This window comes from Hibiscus syriacus, unplaced genomic scaffold (genome assembly GCF_006381635.1).
Source record: "Hibiscus syriacus cultivar Baekdansim isolate YM2019G1 unplaced genomic scaffold, ASM638163v2 tig00110796_pilon, whole genome shotgun sequence".
In the NCBI taxonomy this organism is placed as follows: Eukaryota; Viridiplantae; Streptophyta; class Magnoliopsida; order Malvales; family Malvaceae; genus Hibiscus; species Hibiscus syriacus.
This window is the reverse complement of record NW_024062866.1, coordinates 215444-237215: the sequence shown is the minus strand read 5'-3', so window position 1 is coordinate 237215 and position 21772 is coordinate 215444. Positions and strand designations below refer to the sequence as shown.

The window sequence follows — 21772 nt, the reverse complement described above, 5'->3', positions numbered from 1 at the left end:
ATAATCTTGTCATGTTTTGTACGCTAAATGATTCTGTTGATTAACAATGACAGAGTTTGGAATGATTGATACCAATTTGAGAGTCAGAGCATAATACTAGGTGGGGGTTAATTTGCTTTTCAGGTTACAGTACAGGGACCCTATAAGTAATTTAACCAAACTTCCAAACCTACAAACTTTAATATAATGGGTTACTGTTTTCCCAAATTAGTACTCTTTCTTCTTCTTGTGGTGGCATGGAATTGAAAGTTTAAAGAGGTGGGTGAGATGAAAATTGATACATAGTTGCAGCAACTTTTAAAGAGCAGTGAATGATGAAAAGAAAGATCAAATAACAGCAAACGCCTGTGCAGCTTTCCCATTAAATATTTGGGGGTCATAAATCAACATAAACGACAAAAAGTTGTGTTGTCCGCAGTCCTAGCTGTCCCATGACTTGTTTTTTTTTTAACCATTTCTTCCATTACTGTGATGCTTCATGCATTTGACTGATTTATCTTTGATATGTAATTGCCAATGTTCATTTGGGACTGAAAGCCAATCAACCAGGCGGAGCGTCAAATCTGGGAGAACCTGGCATAGTCAATAAATGATGTTTACTCTTTATATCAGACTTCATTTTCATACCTGTTGATGTCTTGGATCTTGATGGGGGTTCGTGCGGTGGTCGAAAGCGTTGTGATCGGAATGTTGGACGAAGTTGGGGTGAAGTAGAGTAACAGTAGGTCTAAGTGTCTTAGCCTCTTAGGGGTGACGGTATCGCATGAAGCCTATTTATAGACTCTTCGCATACGCATGATAGTTTTACGATGAGTAGGGAGGGGGCTAGTCATTTGCCGTTCTGTCAAGGGAAGTAGTCATTCGATTGCCGATCCGGCTTTCACCCAGTAAACAGAAGCTTTACTTCAATTGAGTGATGAAGAAGCAATGCCTCAATATGAACCGTGCAGCTTCTTCCCCGGTCATTTGTCACATGCATTGCCTATACACAGAGGATTCAAGTTATAACTAGGTTGTTCTCTGCATTAATTCTAGACGTACTAAGAGGGACCTGAATATCCGAGATCAGCTATATACACACACACACACACGCATGCATACATACATACATGTCTTTGGTAATCTTAATATCTAAAATAAAATCAGTTAATTCACATGCTGCTTATGTGCATGCAGACCAATGCAGCCCATACATAAGGCATGCATGAGACCTGATCAATATTTACGTGCGTTTGTGTGTGTGTGAAGCTCAACTGCTCTGTCTCGCCTGTCATTGTGCCATTAAGGTTGATGCTTCTATCATCGACCTTCATGATGCCGTTGCGAATTGCGATGGTCATCGAGTTTTCTTCTTTTTTCATAAACGCAACTGCTATCCACTACTGTGTGAATTTAAGGCAAGACAATTATCCTCAACAAACATGCCAGAAAGGCATGAAATAGGAACCTTACACCAATAGTTTTCTGCAGTTTATGCTATTTTTCAAAGTTCAATCTAATCTGGTTTTCGGTTCTATATTAAAGATATTGTTAATCGTTTCCAATGTATTATTAGTCATTCTAATCCTATGTCCACTGCAATTGCTTAAGCTAACATCGTCGTCATCCTAGAAACTAGGCCTCAGTTAATCAATAACAATCATCATACTATATGTTAATGACCTTTTGAGTGTGTACAGATGGGTTTATATATCAAAGAGAGGATAAAAAAAGAAATGGCTAAACTTGTTTATGCATACATGCATGCATATAGAAAAGCCACCACAAAGCACTCTTATCCTTTCCTTCTCTTGTGACTTAAAATGAAGTCATCGTCATCATCAATATCATTGTTGATTCTTTTCTTTGCTTTTACATCTCCGTTCTTTCGAGCCAGCTGCTGCTTCTGTGAACTCAGGGGTTTACTGCTAGGTTTTGAAGGTTTAATCGGAGTGCCAGTTCGAAGTTGCTTCTGCCTTCTCTGCTTCTTTTCGTATGATTTTCTGGCTTTTTCAGTGAACAAGCCATGTTCAATCATCCTGCAATCGAACAGTGTTACTGTCGAATCTCCTTTACACAAGTATTTTACGAATGAAAAACGAAAGACATGATGGTGACAATCAACTGAATCTTTCTTACATCAGAGATTAAACTTTAAACGAGCCACTGATGGCATCAGAGTGAAAAGCGAAGTACGAAAATAGAAATCGAATGCATATATATCTTAAGTATGCAGCTTCAGACCAGAGAAGCACTCTTGTTAGACAAAGAAGTAATTGGCCTATTATCGATCAGCACAGAAGAAAGAATCTTCCCTCTTTTACTGATATTGGCTTGACGCCCGGAGACTCGTAACCGCCTTTCGACACGGACGTTAAAACCGGTATAATAGGTGTGAAGTTCACTATATGGAGATAATTAGTGGTCTTCATTCGCATCAAACCAATGAAGCTTTCACTGAGGATTTAACTGAACAACATGCAACTGGTTCAAGGATTCCATTTATAATTGAACACCAACATTGTACATACATAACATCGAATCGATGCTGCATAGAAAACTAGTTGATCTCCATGGTCTGAGAAACAATAGGCAAGAAGCATTATTGGAAGAAGGAAACCTCACCAAAATTCTGCCATTTCACTTGTTGGTATCTGTTTCGACAAAGACTCGTAGAATATTCGTAACGACTCCCGCTATCCGAAAGGGAAAAACATTGAGCAAAATCAATTACTAGAGACATGTTTATGTGCAAATGAAGAGATCTGAGGCAATATGAAGACAACCTCTTCAGGAGGATCATGTTTCTGGCCAGGCAAAGTATAAACATTCTTCTCTCTAACTTTAGTTTTTGTGGTTGTACTGGTTTTTGATGAACTCGAACTTGTTTTCGATTTTGACTTCGAAATCGAATTCAATTCATACATTTTGGGAGAAAATAGACAAATGCATACAGACTGCCAAATCTCCCAATTGATCACAAAATTAATTAAATTGACCAAAATTATAGAACATCCCATATCAGGATCAATCAACCATCATTACATATACTGCATATAAGCTAACCAAACTTAGAACCTAACAATTCACTGAAAAATAAACGAAACCCAAAGCATCAAATCGAGAAACAATCGATAAAAAACCAACAAATCTATTGAAAATTTTAGTTCGTGGAGGAAAATTTAGAGATGGGTACCTCTGTTTTTGTTGTGACAGTTGATAAAGATTTTTGCTTTGCATCAACATGCTGTTGTTTGCTGGACCTTTCAAGTTTCTTCTTGTTCATATCAGCATCAAACTTTCCCTTTGAAGAGCCATCTTGATCACTAGGCTATTCACCTTAACTAAATTGGATTTGGTCTCTGTGGTCATATCTGGAAAAATTGGATCTTTTAGATTGAAATTCTTTGCAAATTTGCTAACTTGATCGAATTAATAATATCTTTATTATCTTCTTCTTGCTTGATGTACCCATTGAAGAATCAGTTTAATAGCTTTTGGGACGTTAAATTAGGTACACATGAAGAAAAAGGTTGGAACTTTAGCTGGTTATTACCGTTTAACCGTTAACTTCTTTCTTTTTTATTTAGGACTAATTCTGATTCAGACCCTGAACTAAGTTGAAAGTTATAATTTAATTCATGAACTTTAATTTGGTATAGTTTGATTATTAAAATTTATAAATTTAAAGATATATATATATATATAGGATACCAAGCACAAACCTTGTTCTTCGTAAGCCATAAGCAAATTTTATTCATGAAAAAGTAGAAAAGGAAAACAAAGGTGCAAAGCCAGAGCTGCACCAAGAAGAAACAAATTAAAGAAAACTAAACTAATCATATGAAATGTCATACTTCTCTGGTCTAGGATGCCAAAGAAAATGTTGTTGTACCTTTTTGACACACAGCTGCATCTGCAGATATCTCTCATCCGAGATCGACAAGAGGATCTTCTTCAGATTCGGAACATCCTTCTCCGAACCGAAGATGGCGAATGGTTCCCAATTCAAGACGTCGAAAAAAGGAGGAACGAAATTGTCAGATATGATCACCGGGACACATTCATGAAAATGGCCTCCACCACTCGTGGGCTGTTGACCTCGTAACCTCTGGGACAAATGCAGTACTTGCTGCTCTTCATGTGTTGGACGTAGTTCATTTTACCCTTACGGTTGGGCATTTGGCCGAAGATTTTCATGTCGGGATCTTTGTTGTTTCCCCAGTGTTGTAATAGAATTGGCCTTAAATAACCATGCATGCCTCCCGCAAAAAAAGCTAAGATGATCTCTTAGATGGAGGCTTGCCGCCAAGGGCTCTTAGAGGTTTCTGAGGATTCTAAATGATGGTCTCGGGAAGAGATGCATCCTTCCCAAAAATATAACCTTCTCTGAGGTCGGAATTACAAAGGGCCCTTATGCAGTTGGCCATGTATTCCTTTGTTTCAGATGCTGCCTGAGAAAGTAATGTTTATTAGAAGATAGTGTATGTTGAAGAATAAATGATTAACTTACTCCTAAACCTATAACTAGAGGGACTTGCCCGATAGTTTAAACTTAGAAGAAAACGAAAATCGAAACAAGAACTCATAAATGCCAATTGTAACTTGTAGAAGAGCTTAAGTGGTTCCAAATGCGAGGAAAAAGAAAAAGTAAAAGCCAAGAAAGCATGAAAATGCATACCCAGTCATGGCAAGCAACCAGAAAATGATCAGCTCCTTCAGTTCTATTCCAGAAAGGTTATTTTGCTGCAATCATGTCCACATACTTCTTCAAATACTCTATAAGGTTCTCTTCACTGTGAGAATCAGGGACATATAGTGCTTCTTCTAACATTCTAGAACTAAAAGGTAAGTAAAACAGTTGGGCTTCTCTTGGTTTTTTGGTAACAAATTTTTTATAGGTGACCAGTTGCTTCATGAACCATCCTTCAGAGGCGTAAATACCCTTGAGAACCGGGGTATGAAATATAGGTCTTTTTCCTTCCTTGTAGACGTATACTTTGAGAATGCTTTCCATCAATTCATAGCTCCTGTAATTTATGATGTAATTTGTTTATTAATTATGCTCTTGGGTAGAAGTAACTTAAACTAATTCAAGTTTCATATACCATTGAAAAAAGCTCGGAATCTTTTCCCTACACTATGCTTTCCATCAAGATTTCTTGGGTATAATCTCTCCATCTATACTATGCTTTCCCTCAAGATTTCATATACCATGAAACACGACTTAAATTGTTCGTATCAGCTATCGTGGTTAGTGCAGATGGCATCTCGGGCTTTCTCTTCATCTTGGGCGTTTTGGGGGGATTATACTCACCACCCAATGAGGTGGAATTATTCACGTGTTGCTCCACTGAAGATATACCGGAATTGACTTGCACAACAGGGTTCCTAATACTTGCCTCAACATCTTTCTCTAAGGTATTTTTCATGGGTGAATTTGTGTCCCTTTCTTCAGCTTTGCTAGCCTCCTCTGCGACTGTCTTATTATTGTAACCTTCAAGATAGTCTTCAAATTCCTCAGATGAAGACTCCCTGTGGTTATCTAATATAGAACTTTTCAATCCTACTTCTGATCTAAAATCATTACTCTGATCTTTGTCCTTTCCTTCATAGGTCTTATTTTTGGAACTTTTAGCTCAATCAACTGAAGAATTCTTATTTAATTCTACCAATTCCTTAGTTGAAGACTTGTTTGGACAACCATGCCCGAATGTAGAAGAGATTTTCAAGCCCACATTGGTTTCTGATATAGCATCATTATTCAACTGTGTCCCTTTCTTCATAGATCTCATTATCCTGAGCTTTCTCATTATCGGCATATGTTCCCTTATAGTCCAAACCGATTGAATGAGTGACATTATGTTTCGTCACCTCTGACTCGGCAAAAGGCAGAGCACCAGCTAAGAAACTACTTTGTCCCTCAACTGAAACCTTACTAGAAGGAAACGATGTTGACAACACATTCCGGTATGGAACCTCGAGATACTGGATTACAAACATAATTCCTATAAGCATTATCAATTACCTGGCATCTAACTGAAACCAAGATTTAAGTTCATGTCCCATTGAAAAACAACTACACTTATTCTCAAATCAGTTCCAATGCAAAATATCATCAATGCACTGTGTTCCTCGGTCCTTGAATTAAGTCAGAATGAAACTCCTTCACTGGTCCATGAACCTAATTCAAACCAAGTATACAAAAAGATTCAAAAATAAAAAGAACCTTGTAAGTTAAAATCATATAATCAGCATACCGAACAGGAGTTGAATCAATTATAGCAGTCAACGATGTAGAGAGTATAAACTATTCAAATACAGATCTAACGTCAGCTCTTTCTATTAAACAAAAATGAAGATCCAGAAAATGCAGGGAGAATCAACGAAACAACAAGAAACACAAAATTCAACTACGAGGAGAGGAGGAAAAAAAAGCTTACTCTTCAACTTGATGTAAAAGGAATCTCAAATTCAGGAAATTATAAGAAGCGGAAGGAAGCTAGGAATCTTCTACAAGAGGTACACAGCTGTAAAATTAGTGAGAACAATCTTCGTCCTCTGACCTTGGTTCTGCTTTTGCTTTTGCTTTTGCTTTGATGAACTATTTTCTCGCCTGAGCAGCCAAACAGTGAAATGAAGAGAGCAAAGGTTTCAACGCAGCTTCCGTTTTACTGAAATTTTGGCTTTACCAATAAAATTTGGAAACAAAGAATCTCCAGCTAGGCTTTTTAGGGAAACTACTTTAACCGCTAAGGTTTGAGAAAAAAATTTAGAATATATAGTTAAGCTCCTGTTTCGCGTAACTTCTAAAATTATTTTTAATTTCAAAAATCTGTTTTCACTGTAAAATTAATGTTAAACGGGTAAAAAGTAAAAAAATTACGGTAAAACGGTGGTTTCAAACCAATCATAAAAGCTAAGATTTATAGTTTTTTTTCATTTTCAACTTTGCATTTTGAAGCAAATTATAATTTTATCCTTACTAATGTATGGGTTCTACTCAATTATATATTTATATTTTATTTTAATAATTTAATACTAACATCCTTAAAAAATAATTTATTACGTAATAATTTTTTTCAATTACTTAAAAGTAAATAAATTCATGGTTTATATATTAAAATATTAATAGTGAGTTATTATAAAATATATTTTTATTATAATTGAGTTTTTATTTATATTTTTTATATTTTTATTATAGTCATATAATTTATATATAATAATAATTTTTTAATTTATTATAGTTTAAATTGATATAATTGATATATAAGTGTAAATATAATTTAAATGATATATTTTTAATTTAGAATATAATGTCTATAATAGACATTTTATCTTTTCAAACTCAGGTCTTCAAAGAATAAAAACAAATCATTTACCACCTTGATCACTTGGTTCGTGTAACAATCCATATCTTTTTTTAAAAAAACAAAGTGACATTTAAATTATCAGTTTCCAAAATTTACACAAAAAGCTAACCATGATTTAGGTTTCGTGATGTCTCCGGGAAACTTTAATAATGATTACCGGAAACATTATTATTTCTATCGATTTTATTATTATTGGACATTTTATTGGTTTTGTTAACATATCCGATTAAGCGCTATTGGTTTTGTTATTTTTTCTATCGGTTTTATTATTATTTGACACTTTACCGGAAATGTTAAAAATATTAATATTTTAGATAAAAATAATAATATTTCTGATAATTTTTTTTACCAATTTTGTTAAAAAAATAATAACAAAACCAATAATGTTTTTCCTTAACGGTATATTAAAATTTCCCACTTGATTTACCCAAAAAGCAAACAAAGATTTTGGGTTTCATGATACCTCTGGGAAAAAGAAGGCTAAAGCCTATAACATTATTGTAGGAACCGTCTTTCGGTTGGGTTCCAGAATTGGGCTTCGACTTGATTTGATTGGATTAGAGTCGCTATCGATCATTTTAAAACGAATTTAGGTGGGTCGGACACCATCTTACCTGATCTGCGTTGTACCAAAAACGTGTCGGGTTCGGGAGTCGGTTACGGTCAAGGAAGGATTAGCACCCTTGAACTACTCTTTCGGTACCAATTAATTTGACGGTTGCCTTTAATTACGAAAAATTAAAAATTTAAATTTAAATTTAAATACTCGATTCAAATTACTTACCTTTGATCATTTGAAATTACCACTGTAAATGCCCAAAAATATCAGATAGTAAAATAAAAATAAATACAAAAAGGAATAAAAAGAATATATATATATATATACATATACACCCATTTTAATATAATAATAATACAAAATAGTTGACAAAGATGAACAAAAGCTAGTAAAAAAAATAAAGATGATGGGAAATAATAAAATAAAATAAAAAAATAATAAAAGGTTAGTAAACAAATAAATAAATGAGAATAAAAAAGGTAAAAAAAAAGAAAAATTAAATTAAATTAAAACCGTGAGAAAAATAAAATAAAATAAAACGAGGGACAAATTTAAGGAAAAAACGGAATTAGAACCAAATTAATAATTTCGATCAAATGCTTACAAAACCCAAGGGACCAAAATGGAAATTGACCCTTTACAGCTGGAAATCACGGGTATGGGAGCTTAAAACGGTGTAGCTTCGTTCCCCCTATATATGCACATTTCAAAGGCCAAAATGGCCAAGCCTTCTTCATTTTGTCATCTTCCCTCTCCCTCTAAAGATGAAATCTCTCTTGCCTCTCTCTAGAGATTCCCACCGGCGGGGAACTGGCCACCCGCCGACCGCCGCGGCGGCCGATAACACCCCAATCACTCAAAACACTCCTCTCTACCCCAAAAACGCTATCCCGATGCCTAAATCCCCAAAATCCCCGCCAATCTAGCCCGAAAGCTTCTGTTTGTACCTTTTTCGCCGACGACCTTTTGCCTTCTCGGTTGAGACCTCGGCTTTCGGTTTTCCTTGCGTATTTCCTTTGTGTTTTTGTTGTGGGGCTTTGGTCTCACCGTTTTATTTTTAGGATGGTTGGATGTTCGTTTTTGGCTCTCTGTTGACGTTGGCTTGTCGTTGATGTTGTGTATCTCGACTGTTTTTGGGTTTTGGTTGGTCGTGTTTCGATTTGCTCTTGTTGGTGAGGTTCTGGTTTACTGTTTGGTATTGTTTGTTTTTGTTCGTAATGGGTACTGTTCTAGTGGTTGGTTGGCTCTCTCGTGAGTTCCGTTCTTTTCAGTCGATCTGTGGTGGGGTATTTATACCCCCACCGGTGATGGTCAGTTCCGATGGTTGTGAGGTCATGAACGTTACTGCTGAAATCCCGGGATGGTTCAGTCCCTGGATCCTCGGCCGACGTCCGGCCGTTTCGCGTGACCCTTGATCTCCTGATTTTGCGGCTCTATTGAGGGTTGAATGAAACCCTACACGATTGCAACCCTAACCTCTGATGGGCTGATTCAGGCCCAATCTGGACTGAAATATGGATTGGATTTGGACCCGTTTGGACCCTGACAAAAATAACAATAAATTAAATTAAATTAGATTAGATTAATAAAATAAAATAAATATTAATAATAATATAGATTATATAATATATGTTTCAAAAATATATATTTTTTAAACTATATATTATATTTAAAAATGTTTTCAAAACTATATATTATATAATTTTCAAAAATGATTTTAAAAATATTATATAAGTTTTCCAAAATGTTTTTAAACTATATATTATATAAATTTTCAAAAAATATTTTTTTAAAAACTATATATTATATTTTCAAAATGATTTCAAAACTATATACTATATAATTTTCAAAATGTTTTAAAACTTATATATTGTACATAATTTAAAAAAAACGTTTTAAAAAACTATATAATATATATTTCAAAAAATATTTTTTTGAAAACTTTATATTATATTTTTCAAAAACATTTTCAAAAATTATACTATATTACTATAATAAAAATAAATAAATAAAAAGCTCAAACTTGGATGAAAATGAGTGTCTACAATTATTCGTCTCATTTTTTTTATTTTTTATTGGTTTTACAAATTTATAAGTAATTATCTTAAAATCATGTTTTATTAATTAAAAACATGATAAAATAAGTGTCCAAACTATAATGCATTTTCTACATAGGTGCCCAAACTTTTTTTGAATCATCCAAGTGTCTAACGTTACAAACATTACCACATTAGGTGCTTGGACTGTAATTGTCGTTAAATTTCTCCGTTAAGTGACACATGTCACGTTTTTATAATTTTAAATTTTTTTAAAAATATATTATATTTATAAAAAACCTTATTTCTCTTAAATTACCAAAAAAACAAATCCCTAAAAACCTAAATCCTTAACCCTAACCCGACGACGTCATTTTTGCCATCTTCCTAGTCATACGTCGCCATACTTGTTGTCGATTGATTGTCGAGATCATGTGGGGTCGCTATTTGCTGTGTAGGGTTCGTCGGGATACACACATCGATTGGTCATTGATTAGCCGTCGATTGGTCGCAATTTCATAGGGTTATCGATAGTCGGGTGGAGCTTCATCACCGGAAAAGGACGGAGGGAGGTGTGGGTTTAAGAGTTGAAATGAGAGTTTTTAAAGTTTTGGAGTTTTTTTAAAGTATTTAATTTTGTGTTTTTTAATATAAATTTATTTTTTGATTTTAAATAAAAATTTTAAAATTACCAATACGTGATACGCGTCCTTTAACGACATAATTTAATATCAGTTACGGCCCGGACACCTAAAGTGGTAACATTTGTAACGTTAGGCACATAAATGATTCAGAAAGTTTGGACACCTTTTTGAGAAAAATATTATAGTTTGGGCTCTTATTTTATAATTAAGCCAAACATGATTCATTTCTGGTTTTGTGCATGGCAGTGTTAGTTCTACAATGAAACAATTGGGGACTCATGTTTCTTGTTGTGGGCAGCCTAGTTACTAAAACAGTTAATGCCAGTAGTTAGGATGGTTACCTAATATTTGAACAATGGTAAATGATAGGAACCACCCATTGTACTCGTATAAATACAGTGTACTTGAATGAATGACCCATGAGCTGGAATTTCTACAGAGGATCTTACCTTCAAATGATTGGAACGACTTTCGGATTTTACCAACACAATGGATATATATTGGTAAAAATACTGTATAGGTCCTTGTAGTAACAAAATCCTAGCTTCATTTCACCTTGACTAATTCGGACCGTACATTTGATTTTGATGGACAAATATCTAAGTGAGATTTTCTACATACACAAGTACTTAAATTCAAAATTTACTTAAATAATATTAAACTGATTCCTACTTAAACTCAATGAACGTATTTCTATATATATATATGATGGCTGTCGTCATGTATTAGCACGTCTTCTTTAATGGTGCCATTGGGTCATCAAAAATAAACCCAACGCACCAAATTAAGTTCATATAACTACACCATCAATGCGTATCCCATATATCTGTAGCCAACTCTCACGTGTTTTCACTCTGATCTCGCAATATCATATTTGCCATGGAATTCTATGGGAGAAATATCCTCCATGGTTTCATGGATGAAGAAAGCAATCCATCCCAATCACCTCCTCGTCTTTCCATTAGAACTCGTTATGCAGACATGCACGATCAAGATCTCCAATTCAGCCCCGGACGAGCTTCGAGCCCCCGAGCGAGTGCCGCCGCCATACACTCGATGTTCCCGCCCGGTAGTCCCGAATCGCCGTGGACGCTCACCCCTCTTCAAACACCGTCCCCGGCTCTTCTATACCATTGCATCGCTTCCCTTCACTCGCCAAGAGGGGAACATCTACTCGATAGAGCTCTCGAAAGGGTTAGCTTTCACCGGATCCGATAGCAACCGTATTAGGGCGTGGAGGCAACCCGACTGCACCGAGCGGGGTTATATCAAGGCGAGTTCCGGCGAAGTCCGGGCCATTTTCGCATACGGTAACATGCTTTTCACCACACATAAAGACAGTAAGGTCCGGATATGGAACTACACGGTTTCGGATAATTTCAGCTACAAGAAGATCGCGACACTCCCTAAAAAAACCTCGTTTCTAAAGTTCCCAAAAACAAGCAGCCAACAACATAAAGATTGCATTTCCTGCATGGCTTATTACCACGCCGAGGGGCTTTTGTACACCGGATCGTACGACAAAACAGTAAAAGCATGGCGGCTTTTGGACAAGAAATGCGTCGACTCATTCGTGGCACACGAAAGCAACGTTAAGGCCGTCGTCGTAAACCAAGACGATGGCTGTGTTTTCACTTGTTCCACCGATGGATCAGTGAAGATATGGAGAAGAGTACATAGAGAAAACTCCCACACATTAACTATGACACTAAAATTCCAACAATCCCCGGTCAATGCCTTGGCCTTAAGTACGACATTCAACAACTGTTTCCTCTACTCGGGCTCATCCGACGGGACCATCAACTTCTGGGAGAAGGAAAAAATGTCGGGTAGGTTTAACCATGGCGGTTTCTTACAAGGACATCGTTTTGCAGTTCTATGTTTGGCGGCTGTCGAGAGGTTGGTCTTCAGCGGCTCCGAGGACACGACGATTAGGGTTTGGAGAAGAGAGGAGGGGAGCTGTTTCCATGAATGTCTGGCGGTGTTGGACGGCCATAGAGGACCGGTTCGATGCTTGGCGGCTTGTTTGGAGATGGAGAAAATCGTGATGGGGTTTCTGGTTTACAGTGCCAGTTTGGACCAGACATTTAAAGTGTGGAGAGTTAAAATTATGCCCGAAGAGAAAGTGTGTTTCGATTTTGCAGAGAGAAATGATTCCAAAACGAAATCGACAATGGAGTACGAGATGAACCCTGTCTTGTCTCCTAATTGGGTCGAGAAGAAGCTTCAAGGTAATCATTTCCAGTAGTTTTAAGACGATGTTTAGATAGGCATGTGGTGTGAATGATTCCACATGGCCAGCTACTAAAGAGTAAAAGATGATATAATGTTGGCCATTTACAGATCCAATCTTAATGAGAAATAAATATATATACATATTTGTTTATTTATGCATCCAATTATGCAATCTAAACTTTAATAAATGAATTAAAATATATAAAAATATTATTCGTTAATTCGTAAAATAGATTATCAAACAAAGATATAGAGGAACCAGACACACTAAAAACTTAAAATACGTTGAGAGACAAAACAAAGAGACCATAATGTTATGTAATATAGTAAACACTTAAAACCCATCTTCATGGGGAAGCGGACCATGAGTCCTGAGAATGAAGAAATTCTCATAGATGTAGCCGGCAAGGCCGCCCCCGATCAGAGGTCCCACCCAGTAAACCCAGTGATCGGTCCAGTTCCAGCTAACCAAAGCCGGTCCGAATGACCGAGCCGGGTTCATCGAGGCACCAGAGAAAGCTCCACCGGCTAAGATGTTGGCACCAACAACGAACCCGGTGAGCATCGGACCAAGTCCATCGATGGATCCTTTCTTTGGGTCCACCATTGTGGCGTACACTGTGAATAACAAGGCGAATGTCAGGATAATCTCCCATATTATGCCTTGAAGGAACCCCATTCCACTTGCCAACGTATGAACCGGAGTGTTCTGCACGATATGCAAATGAGTTAAACAATGAAATAACTGGAATATCAAATTAAATCGACGTTACCAGTCCTCCGGTGAGATACTTGAGAAGTATACAAGCAGCTGAAGATGCCAACAGCTGATCGATCCAGTAAAGGATAGCTCGGAACACCGTGATGTGGCCGCCGAATAGCAACCCGATCGTGACGGCTGGGTTGAGATGGCCGCCGGATATGTGTCCGGCCGATATCATAACGCCGACCACAAGAGCATGAGCCACCGCCACCGCGAACAACCCCACCAGTGTATTTCCTCCCAACTCATCTGTTAATTATCACAAAACGTTTTAAAAACATAAAAAGGATGTCGATTCATGATAGCGTTGAAATTTAAGCGGATGAATGCTTGATTACCGGCTGTCATTGCTGCTCCGACTCCGGCGAAGACGAAGAAGAAAGTGGTGATAAACTCGATAGCAAGCGCTCTTATGCAGTCAGGCTGAGCAGCCTCTCGGGTAGTTCCCAAGGCGATTTTCGGCATGGTGATCACCGGAGAGTATCAAAAGACTAAGCCTGGCTTAGCAGCTTTAAGATAATTGGGAGCTGGCTTGCCTGTTCTCTGCTCGATGACAGAGCTATATATATGCACAAGTGTAATGTTTCGACAGTATTCGTTTATTAGTAAAATTATAAATCTCACCGCTCAACTTTTTATGTATTCCTGTTTTCGGTTACTAAATTGTAGTTTTTTTAATTTAATCATTAACTTTTATATTACTCCCTTTTATTTTTTTGGATAATCAAATTTGTTATCATCCAAAGAAAGCAGCAAGCTGCTACAAAGTACAGAAGAACATCTAGAATAGACCCCAATCAATACATAATTGACTATTAAAATATCTAGCCTATTCATGTAATGTCTATGTAACTTGATTCTAACAGCCTCTTGAATGGTATGTACAATAGAATCTATTGAACTCATCACACCTCTAAAACATTGCGATTGCGCTCCTCCCAAATGAAGTAAACAAAACCAGTCCATGAAAGTTTAAGGATGTGCACTAACAGATTTGCCTTTCAGATTCCTGACCAGCTAGTCAAACATATGATCCCAACTAGGCCACTGAATTTACAGCCCACAAAACTAGTATAGCATTCCAAGCCCCCTAGAAAAAGGCAAACCATGAATAGATGATTCCTCGATTCCAGATCAGCGCCACACAGTCCACAACTAGAACAGTCACCATAGCAAACCTACAAAGTCTATCCTTGGTAGGTAACCTATCAAGGATGACCATCCACGCAATCAAAGAAAACTTAGGGATGTGAGCAGGGAACCAAACAACTTTATGCCAAGCAACTTTACTCTTCCTGTCTTGAATGTGTTCCAAATCCAGCTCCCCCTAATTTGTGACCAATTACCTGAAGCAGAAAATAAATCTTTGGCTTCCCCTCGCAGATTGATCAACTTTTGAGTATCCAGCTAAAGTGGGATTTGTTCTCAACATTCCAATAATCATCAAGTTTAAAGCAATACGCCTTAATCCAGGTAACCCATAATGATCCCTCACCAGCCAAAATATTTCTAACAAGCATGAAACAACAGGTTTTATTCTAGCCAATCAAACTTTTTAGCCCCAAGCCACCTTCAGATTTGATAGAACAAATCTGGCACCAACTGACCCTTGCACCTCGAGCAGGGGAGTCATTACCCTTCCAAAAGTACCTCATGCACAACCTCTCAATGTCCTGAATCACACCCTTAGGCAGAACCAACTGCTACTCTAGTAATTAAAGATACTAAAAAGAACAACTTTAATAAGTTGGAGTCTCCCCCCAAAGCTCAATTTCCTGCTTGACCACATCCTCAATTTATCCTTAATTTTCTCCAGCAAAGCAGTGCAGTCCTTCCTTGATAGCTTACGAGTCACTAGAGGAACTCCCAAATACCTGATAGAAGATTACAAGATCTAAACCCTGTGACTACTTGAATCTGCTCTAAATCACCTCTATTAATCCCATAGACAAAGAGTTTGATTTTCAGGGAATTTAACTTGAGCCCAGACAGATGATAGAATTTCTCTAAGATGCTTTTAAATCCTAATACTGAATCCATAGACCCATGAAAAAAAGTAGCAGATCATCAGCAAAGCAGAGATGTGTGAGGGAGATTCTCTTACATTTTGGATGGAATCTGAAAATACCATTCCTAGCCGCAACATCAAGCAATCTAGAGAGAACATTCATAACAATTACAAAAAGGTAAGGGGACAATGGGTCCCCTGCCTAACACCTCTAGCACCCCTAAAATACCCCACAAGACTGCCATTCAGAGCAATTGAGTACCTAGGGGTAGTCACACAAGTCTCAATCCATCCACAAAACCTTGCAAGAAACCCCATAGCTCTAAGAACATTCAACAAGAACCTCCAGCTAATAGAATCGAAAGCTTTCTGCAAATCAATCTTGAACGGTTTTATGCTATTGTGGACTTCATTTAGTTGATATAGAAACTAGGGGTGCTTAATGAGTTGAGCATCTCGTGATCAGTTTGAACTCGACTCGGTCAAAATTTGATAACAAGTTCAATTCGGGTTAACTTGACTCGAAACCTTAACAAATTGAGTCGAATCAAGCACAAATCAATTTGTAAGGAGCACAAGTCGAGCATTGTCCAACTCGTGATCGACTCACTTGATAATCATACTAGAAACCACTTGTTAGCTACGTTTTTTCTTTTCAATAAAGATGAAAATCTTAAAGTTTCGTTCATGTGTGATGTTGATCTTTAAATTATTATTTTTAAAGTCTTCTTTCAGTATTAGATATCGATAAATTTATTTTATCATTTTTTTATTATTCTATTAGTTTAAATTTTTCTAAAATTATCTTTAAAACTTTTAAAATCCAATCAAAATTCAAAGAAAAATAATTCTGATCTACAATCTCCTTTATACAATCAATGTAAAATTAGGATATATAACTCTTCTACTCTTTTTCTACCTCTTGGAATTTGGAAGAATATAATCCATCATTGGAAAATTAAAGGGACTGTAAGGTTATTTTAACAAAAATGAAGAAAGATTTAAGGCCTTTTTATAATTTGAAAAAACAGATGCCTAAGCATAACACCATTAATTATTTAATAGTGAGATGACTAAAAATAGAGTAATTTGAAATTTTAGTGATTTAATTATTATTTTTAAAGTTTAGTGACAATAAGTCGGAATGTTATAAAAGTTCAAGTATGCTATTTGTAATTTGCCCTCGTTTATTTTCTTTGGCGTATCTATACGTTGCAACTTCGCTGTTGCCCGTTGACTTGCTTCATGGCTATTGGTTTAATAAAATTGTTTGACACCATGATTTTTGTAAAATATTACCCACTTGGCATGTTGGTTAATAAATATATTTTGTTATAAAGGACGGAGAATGACTAACTAAAATACATAATTAAGATATTTTAGTGGTTAAAAAAATTATTATTATTTATAAAAATTTCGGATTCGAATATAGAAATTATAAGATATTTTAGTGATTAAATGAATCATTATTATTTCTACAGATCTTATATTTGAGCAGCAAAGACTATAGCGTATTTAGGTGTTTTTTATTAAATAGTTGAGAGTTTTTAGAACACGTACTATATTAATCAAAAAGAGAAAAAAAACTAATCAAAAGGACAATTTTTTATTTGACACCTCATATTTTTATTCTATTCATTTTCATATATAAACTTATTTTAATTTTATTTTGACACTAAACAATTTTTTTTTATAATTTAATATAAAATTATCTATAATTAATAATTATATTTGGGTAAATTACAAATTTGATAATTGAACTTTACTCTCTCTCCTATTGCACTCATTGTACTTTAAATATTTTTAATTTCTCATTGAACTTAATACATTGGATTTTTTTGTCACTCGATCATTAAATAGTTAATGATGTTAAAATGGGTTGTTATACAGATGCAAAACGACGTCGTTTTGGTGAAAATTTTGTTTTTTGAAAACGGTGTCGTTTTTAGTGTTGTTAACTATTTAACGGCGGAGTGACCAAAATAGGAGAGAATAAAGTTCAGTGACCAAAAAACCCAATATATTAAGTTCGGTGATGAAATTAAAAATTTTTAAAGTTTAGTGAGTAAAATAGGAGAGAGGTAAAGTTTAATGATGAAATTTGTAATTTACGCTTATTTTTTTCACCCAACAATCACTTAATAATAAACTTTTCAAAAGTAAATAATATAGAAACAAAATTCACAAAAACATCATCAATTGTAAATGACTTTACTAGGTATGGTAAAAATTAACATAATTAACTAGGTGTTTTCTTTATTTAGAATAAATCACTACTTTTTTTTTGTTTCTGAAAAATTAAAGCTAATCTTTTTGGTGAAAGGGTTCGAAAATAAATCAGATCAAGTGGTAAATAATTTGATATCGCTTAAAAAATGTTTCAGGTTCGAGTTATTAGGCTTAAATATACAAAAGGTGCCCAATGTATGCTTGTTTTTTAATTTAGTGCCTAACATTTTTTCGTTCTAGTTTGGTGCCTAACGTTTCATTCTGTTACTCAAAGTGGGTCACGCCGTGACAGACCGTTAGTTTTTTCCGTTAAGTGACATGTGCCACAATCTGGTAATTTTAAAAATTTATTTTTAAAAATAAATATTAAAAATATTATTATATTTATAAAAAACCCTTATTTCTTTTAAATTACATAAAGGCCAAAACTAACACCGAAGTTTACCCACGGCAGCGGACGACAAGAATGGAGACTACAACGTGACCACCGGTTGAGATTTGAGCGGACGTCGACGAGGAAGTTAAATATGGTGGTCCGACGCGATTGGAACCGTCCAGAATTCGAGTCGTCGGGATAGATTTTTGGTGAAACTTCAAGGGCTCTATTCCGACGAATGACGATGGCTATCCACGAATTGTATTGGGATTTGATCATGGTGGATTCTTTGGAAGTGTTGAGGTTAATCCAGATGGGTCGTAAGTTTTAATTTAAGACATGATATGCTATGTTTGGTTGATATTTTAACATGGTTTTGTTTTAAACTTACCCATAAGTTGCAAAGTTAGTTCATGCATATGAATATGGATTTCACTAACATTTCATTGATTTATGTTATTTGATTTAAATGCATTGCAGTTGAAAATGGATCGGAGGAGAGGTAGTGCAAGCTCTGGCTTATGATGTTCCAATTTCGGGATATAAAACTCACCCTGACGCCTCGGATTTTGGACGATTCTAGTCGCTCAGACTTCCGTTCGCCTCATCGCAATCATAGTTAGCTTCTTCGTTGTCGTCATCTCAAAACCCCCCAAAACAATTCGTGGATAGCTGTAACACCCCAACCCATATCCGACCCGGATATGAGTCCGATGTGTCACATTGACTTTCCAAATAGTTTACTTTTACAAGATAACTGAAAATTCACATTTACATTAAAATAAAACTAAACCAGTTTACATTAAATACAATCATATAGTTTTACAAAATCAATCAGAGCATATCCGGCTCAAATCTTTAATTACATGCCAACTAAAATCAGTATAACAAAATACATACAATTCAATTATTTTTTTGATTGATCTTTAGAAAGGAGAATCTGACCTGACTTGCCTATATTTGCTCATTTTTCTTCTCAGAACCTATGTGTGAAACATTCACACGCTAAGTCGTTGACTTAGTGAGACATATAAAACGTATAATGAAAACTTTAAATACTTAACAATGCATGAATATTTCATACAATGATATCATACAAAACCATAGAACATTTCATATAACAAAATACATACATGTACATATACTATCATTATCATCATCAACATTCTTATCATTATTATTAATATTTTTCATCATATAATTTGGTACTTAACATTAATAAACATCATATAATACATTTCAGAAAGAAAAACACATAACATTACTTCAGTTTATTTATGTTATTTCTTTTAATAGCCCATGGTACACTTATGAGAACTAAAGATATGTGAGTGCATTGAGGTTGTGCACAAATGCTGTCACCACAGCTCGTGTAAATTGCACCGAAGTACCGCGTAGAACTTGCACCGAAGTGCACCGAAGTGCCACATAGAATGTCCCGAAGGACCACATAGATGTCCCGAAGGAACGCGTAGAAATGTCTCGAAGGACCGCGTAGGATTGTCTCGAATGACCGCGTAACCCTTGACTCTTGGCATGCCAATTATACCCCCAGCTCTCATGTCACATACTATGGGCTTTACCATTTATATTATTTATTATATCTTATTTCACCTAGACCAGTAATCACGTCGATTATGTCACATAGATTATATCTTATTTTCATATGTTCACATAGATCACATTGCACATAGAATAACATATAACACATGGCTTATGTATAACAATATGTATAACATATAAACTTATGTCTGTACTTCTGTACACATTTTCATATAGTCTCGTAGATCAATGGCATATAGCTTATCTCACAGTTTCACATAATCACTTATATTATATCACGTCACTTATATACTAGTTCCATATATTCATTTAGTTTAGTTTCACATAACTTGTCACATAGACATGTATTAACATATATCATATTCACATAGATTATATCACATGGACATGTACTCACATAGCTCATATTCACATAAGATAGCATGCAACACATGGTTTACGAATAACAATGCATATACCTTATAAACATGTATTCATGTACACATAGAAAACCATATAAACAATATGCTTGCATTCCTAGATTTATGAAATCAGACCTTGGAAATAGACTCATCGCAAGTCTTATTTCCATAAAATACCATATACAATATAATATGCATTCACCTTAGCCTCACCTCGTCCAAGCTAAGCACTTAGCACCTTAGATCGATCTTACAACTTTGAATTGTCTGAATCTTGCTTTCGATCAATATCTACACCAATATACGATCTAAATAAATATCGAAATTCATAATACTATAAATCAATCGCCAATAACTTAAACTAAACGAAACACTTAATTCACTATTTCACTTTGAATAGTATCGGTACTCAAGGTACAATATCGATACTTCTACACTATGGTATCGATACTATCTTCAGTATCGATACTCAATTTCGATTCTGGAATTTCATCTTCAAAATGGTACCGATACTGGCTCACTGGTATCGATACTACTCATTCGATATCAATACTGAATAAAGGATTTCATACAATTTACCTTATGGTATTGATACTGTTCTTCCAGTATCGATACCCAAACCCAAATATCACCTATTTTTACTCTGAAGTATCGGTACTGGTCATCCAGTACCGATACCCCTTGCCCAGAACTTACTTATTTTACCCGAAAATTTTCCAAAACTTACTTAACTTCCACTCTTTTAACTCCTTTCAAATCATTAAACTCAAATATACTTATTAAAACTAACTTATATTACTTTAACACACTTTCACATCCAAAATTCCCATAGAACACTTAGAACAAAAAATCATACCAATTATTCAACATGTTCTTAATCCACTTCTATTACTTCTAACTTCTTAATTAGATCCTTGACAAGTCAAATTTAACCTTTAAATCCAATTTCTAAACATTTCTCATACATTCACTCAAAAATCATCTTTACAAATCCCCTCATAACTTATCCATCTTTTAGTTTCTACTTCTCTTTTAACTTCCTTAAGCTTTCTTAACATTCCAAGAATCAAAACCAACTTTAAAATGACATGAATAATCAACTTGAGACCAACTTACCTTATTCATGTAGTCACGGGAAGAGAAGAAGAATAAGAAGAAGAAGAGAGATGAACCAAATCTCCATATATTTCTTTTACCTCGCTTTTCTTTCTCCACGTGTATAAATAATACCAAAGAACGAATTTTTAATTCACTCCCTTACTAAATGGCCATTATACCTATTCCTCTTTCAAACTTTATTATTCAATCCTACACAGATACTCTAATTAAGTCTCTAAACTTCTCAATTCTTTGAAATTGACTACAAAGTTTTAAAATCTTGCACTTTGGTCACTAACCCGATTTTTGGGATGTTACAATAGTCGTCGCCGTTCACCGAATCGAGCCCTTGAAGTTTTGCCGAAAACTCACCCCAACACCTCGGATTTTGGACTATTCAGGCCACCTCGGACCTCCGTTCGCCTCACCGCCACCATATTTAGCTTCCTTGTCGCCATCCGCTCAAACCCCAACCGGTGGGTCACGTCGTAGTCGCGTTCTCGCTGTC

The 21772-nt window shown here is 35.5% G+C and overlaps 2 protein-coding genes and 2 pseudogenes across 2 annotated transcripts; 1 reads left to right on the top strand and 3 right to left on the bottom strand.

Moving 5' to 3' along the window:
• Positions 1 to 1774: 1774 nt before the first annotated feature.
• Positions 1775 to 3427, bottom strand: LOC120141332. The gene is made up of 4 exons (XM_039156243.1): positions 3174 to 3427; positions 2766 to 2877; positions 2605 to 2675; positions 1775 to 2018 (listed from the first exon to the last, which is right to left on the bottom strand). The coding sequence occupies exons 1-4, from the start codon at positions 3263 to 3265 to the stop codon at positions 1775 to 1777; spliced, it is 519 nt and encodes a 172-aa protein (XP_039012174.1). The 5' UTR covers positions 3266 to 3427.
• A 305-nt stretch (positions 3428 to 3732) lies between these two features.
• LOC120141352 lies at positions 3733 to 6441 on the bottom strand (annotated as a pseudogene).
• Positions 6442 to 11466: 5025 nt separating this feature from the next.
• Positions 11467 to 12903, top strand: LOC120141331 (annotated as a pseudogene).
• A 113-nt stretch (positions 12904 to 13016) lies between these two features.
• LOC120141336 (aquaporin TIP4-1-like) lies at positions 13017 to 14120 on the bottom strand. The gene is made up of 3 exons (XM_039156249.1): positions 13928 to 14120; positions 13600 to 13838; positions 13017 to 13535 (listed from the first exon to the last, which is right to left on the bottom strand). Exons 1-3 carry the CDS (start codon positions 14052 to 14054, stop codon positions 13161 to 13163), a joined length of 741 nt encoding a protein of 246 aa, XP_039012180.1. The 5' UTR covers positions 14055 to 14120; the 3' UTR covers positions 13017 to 13160.
• Between the last annotated feature and the right edge of the window lie 7652 nt (positions 14121 to 21772).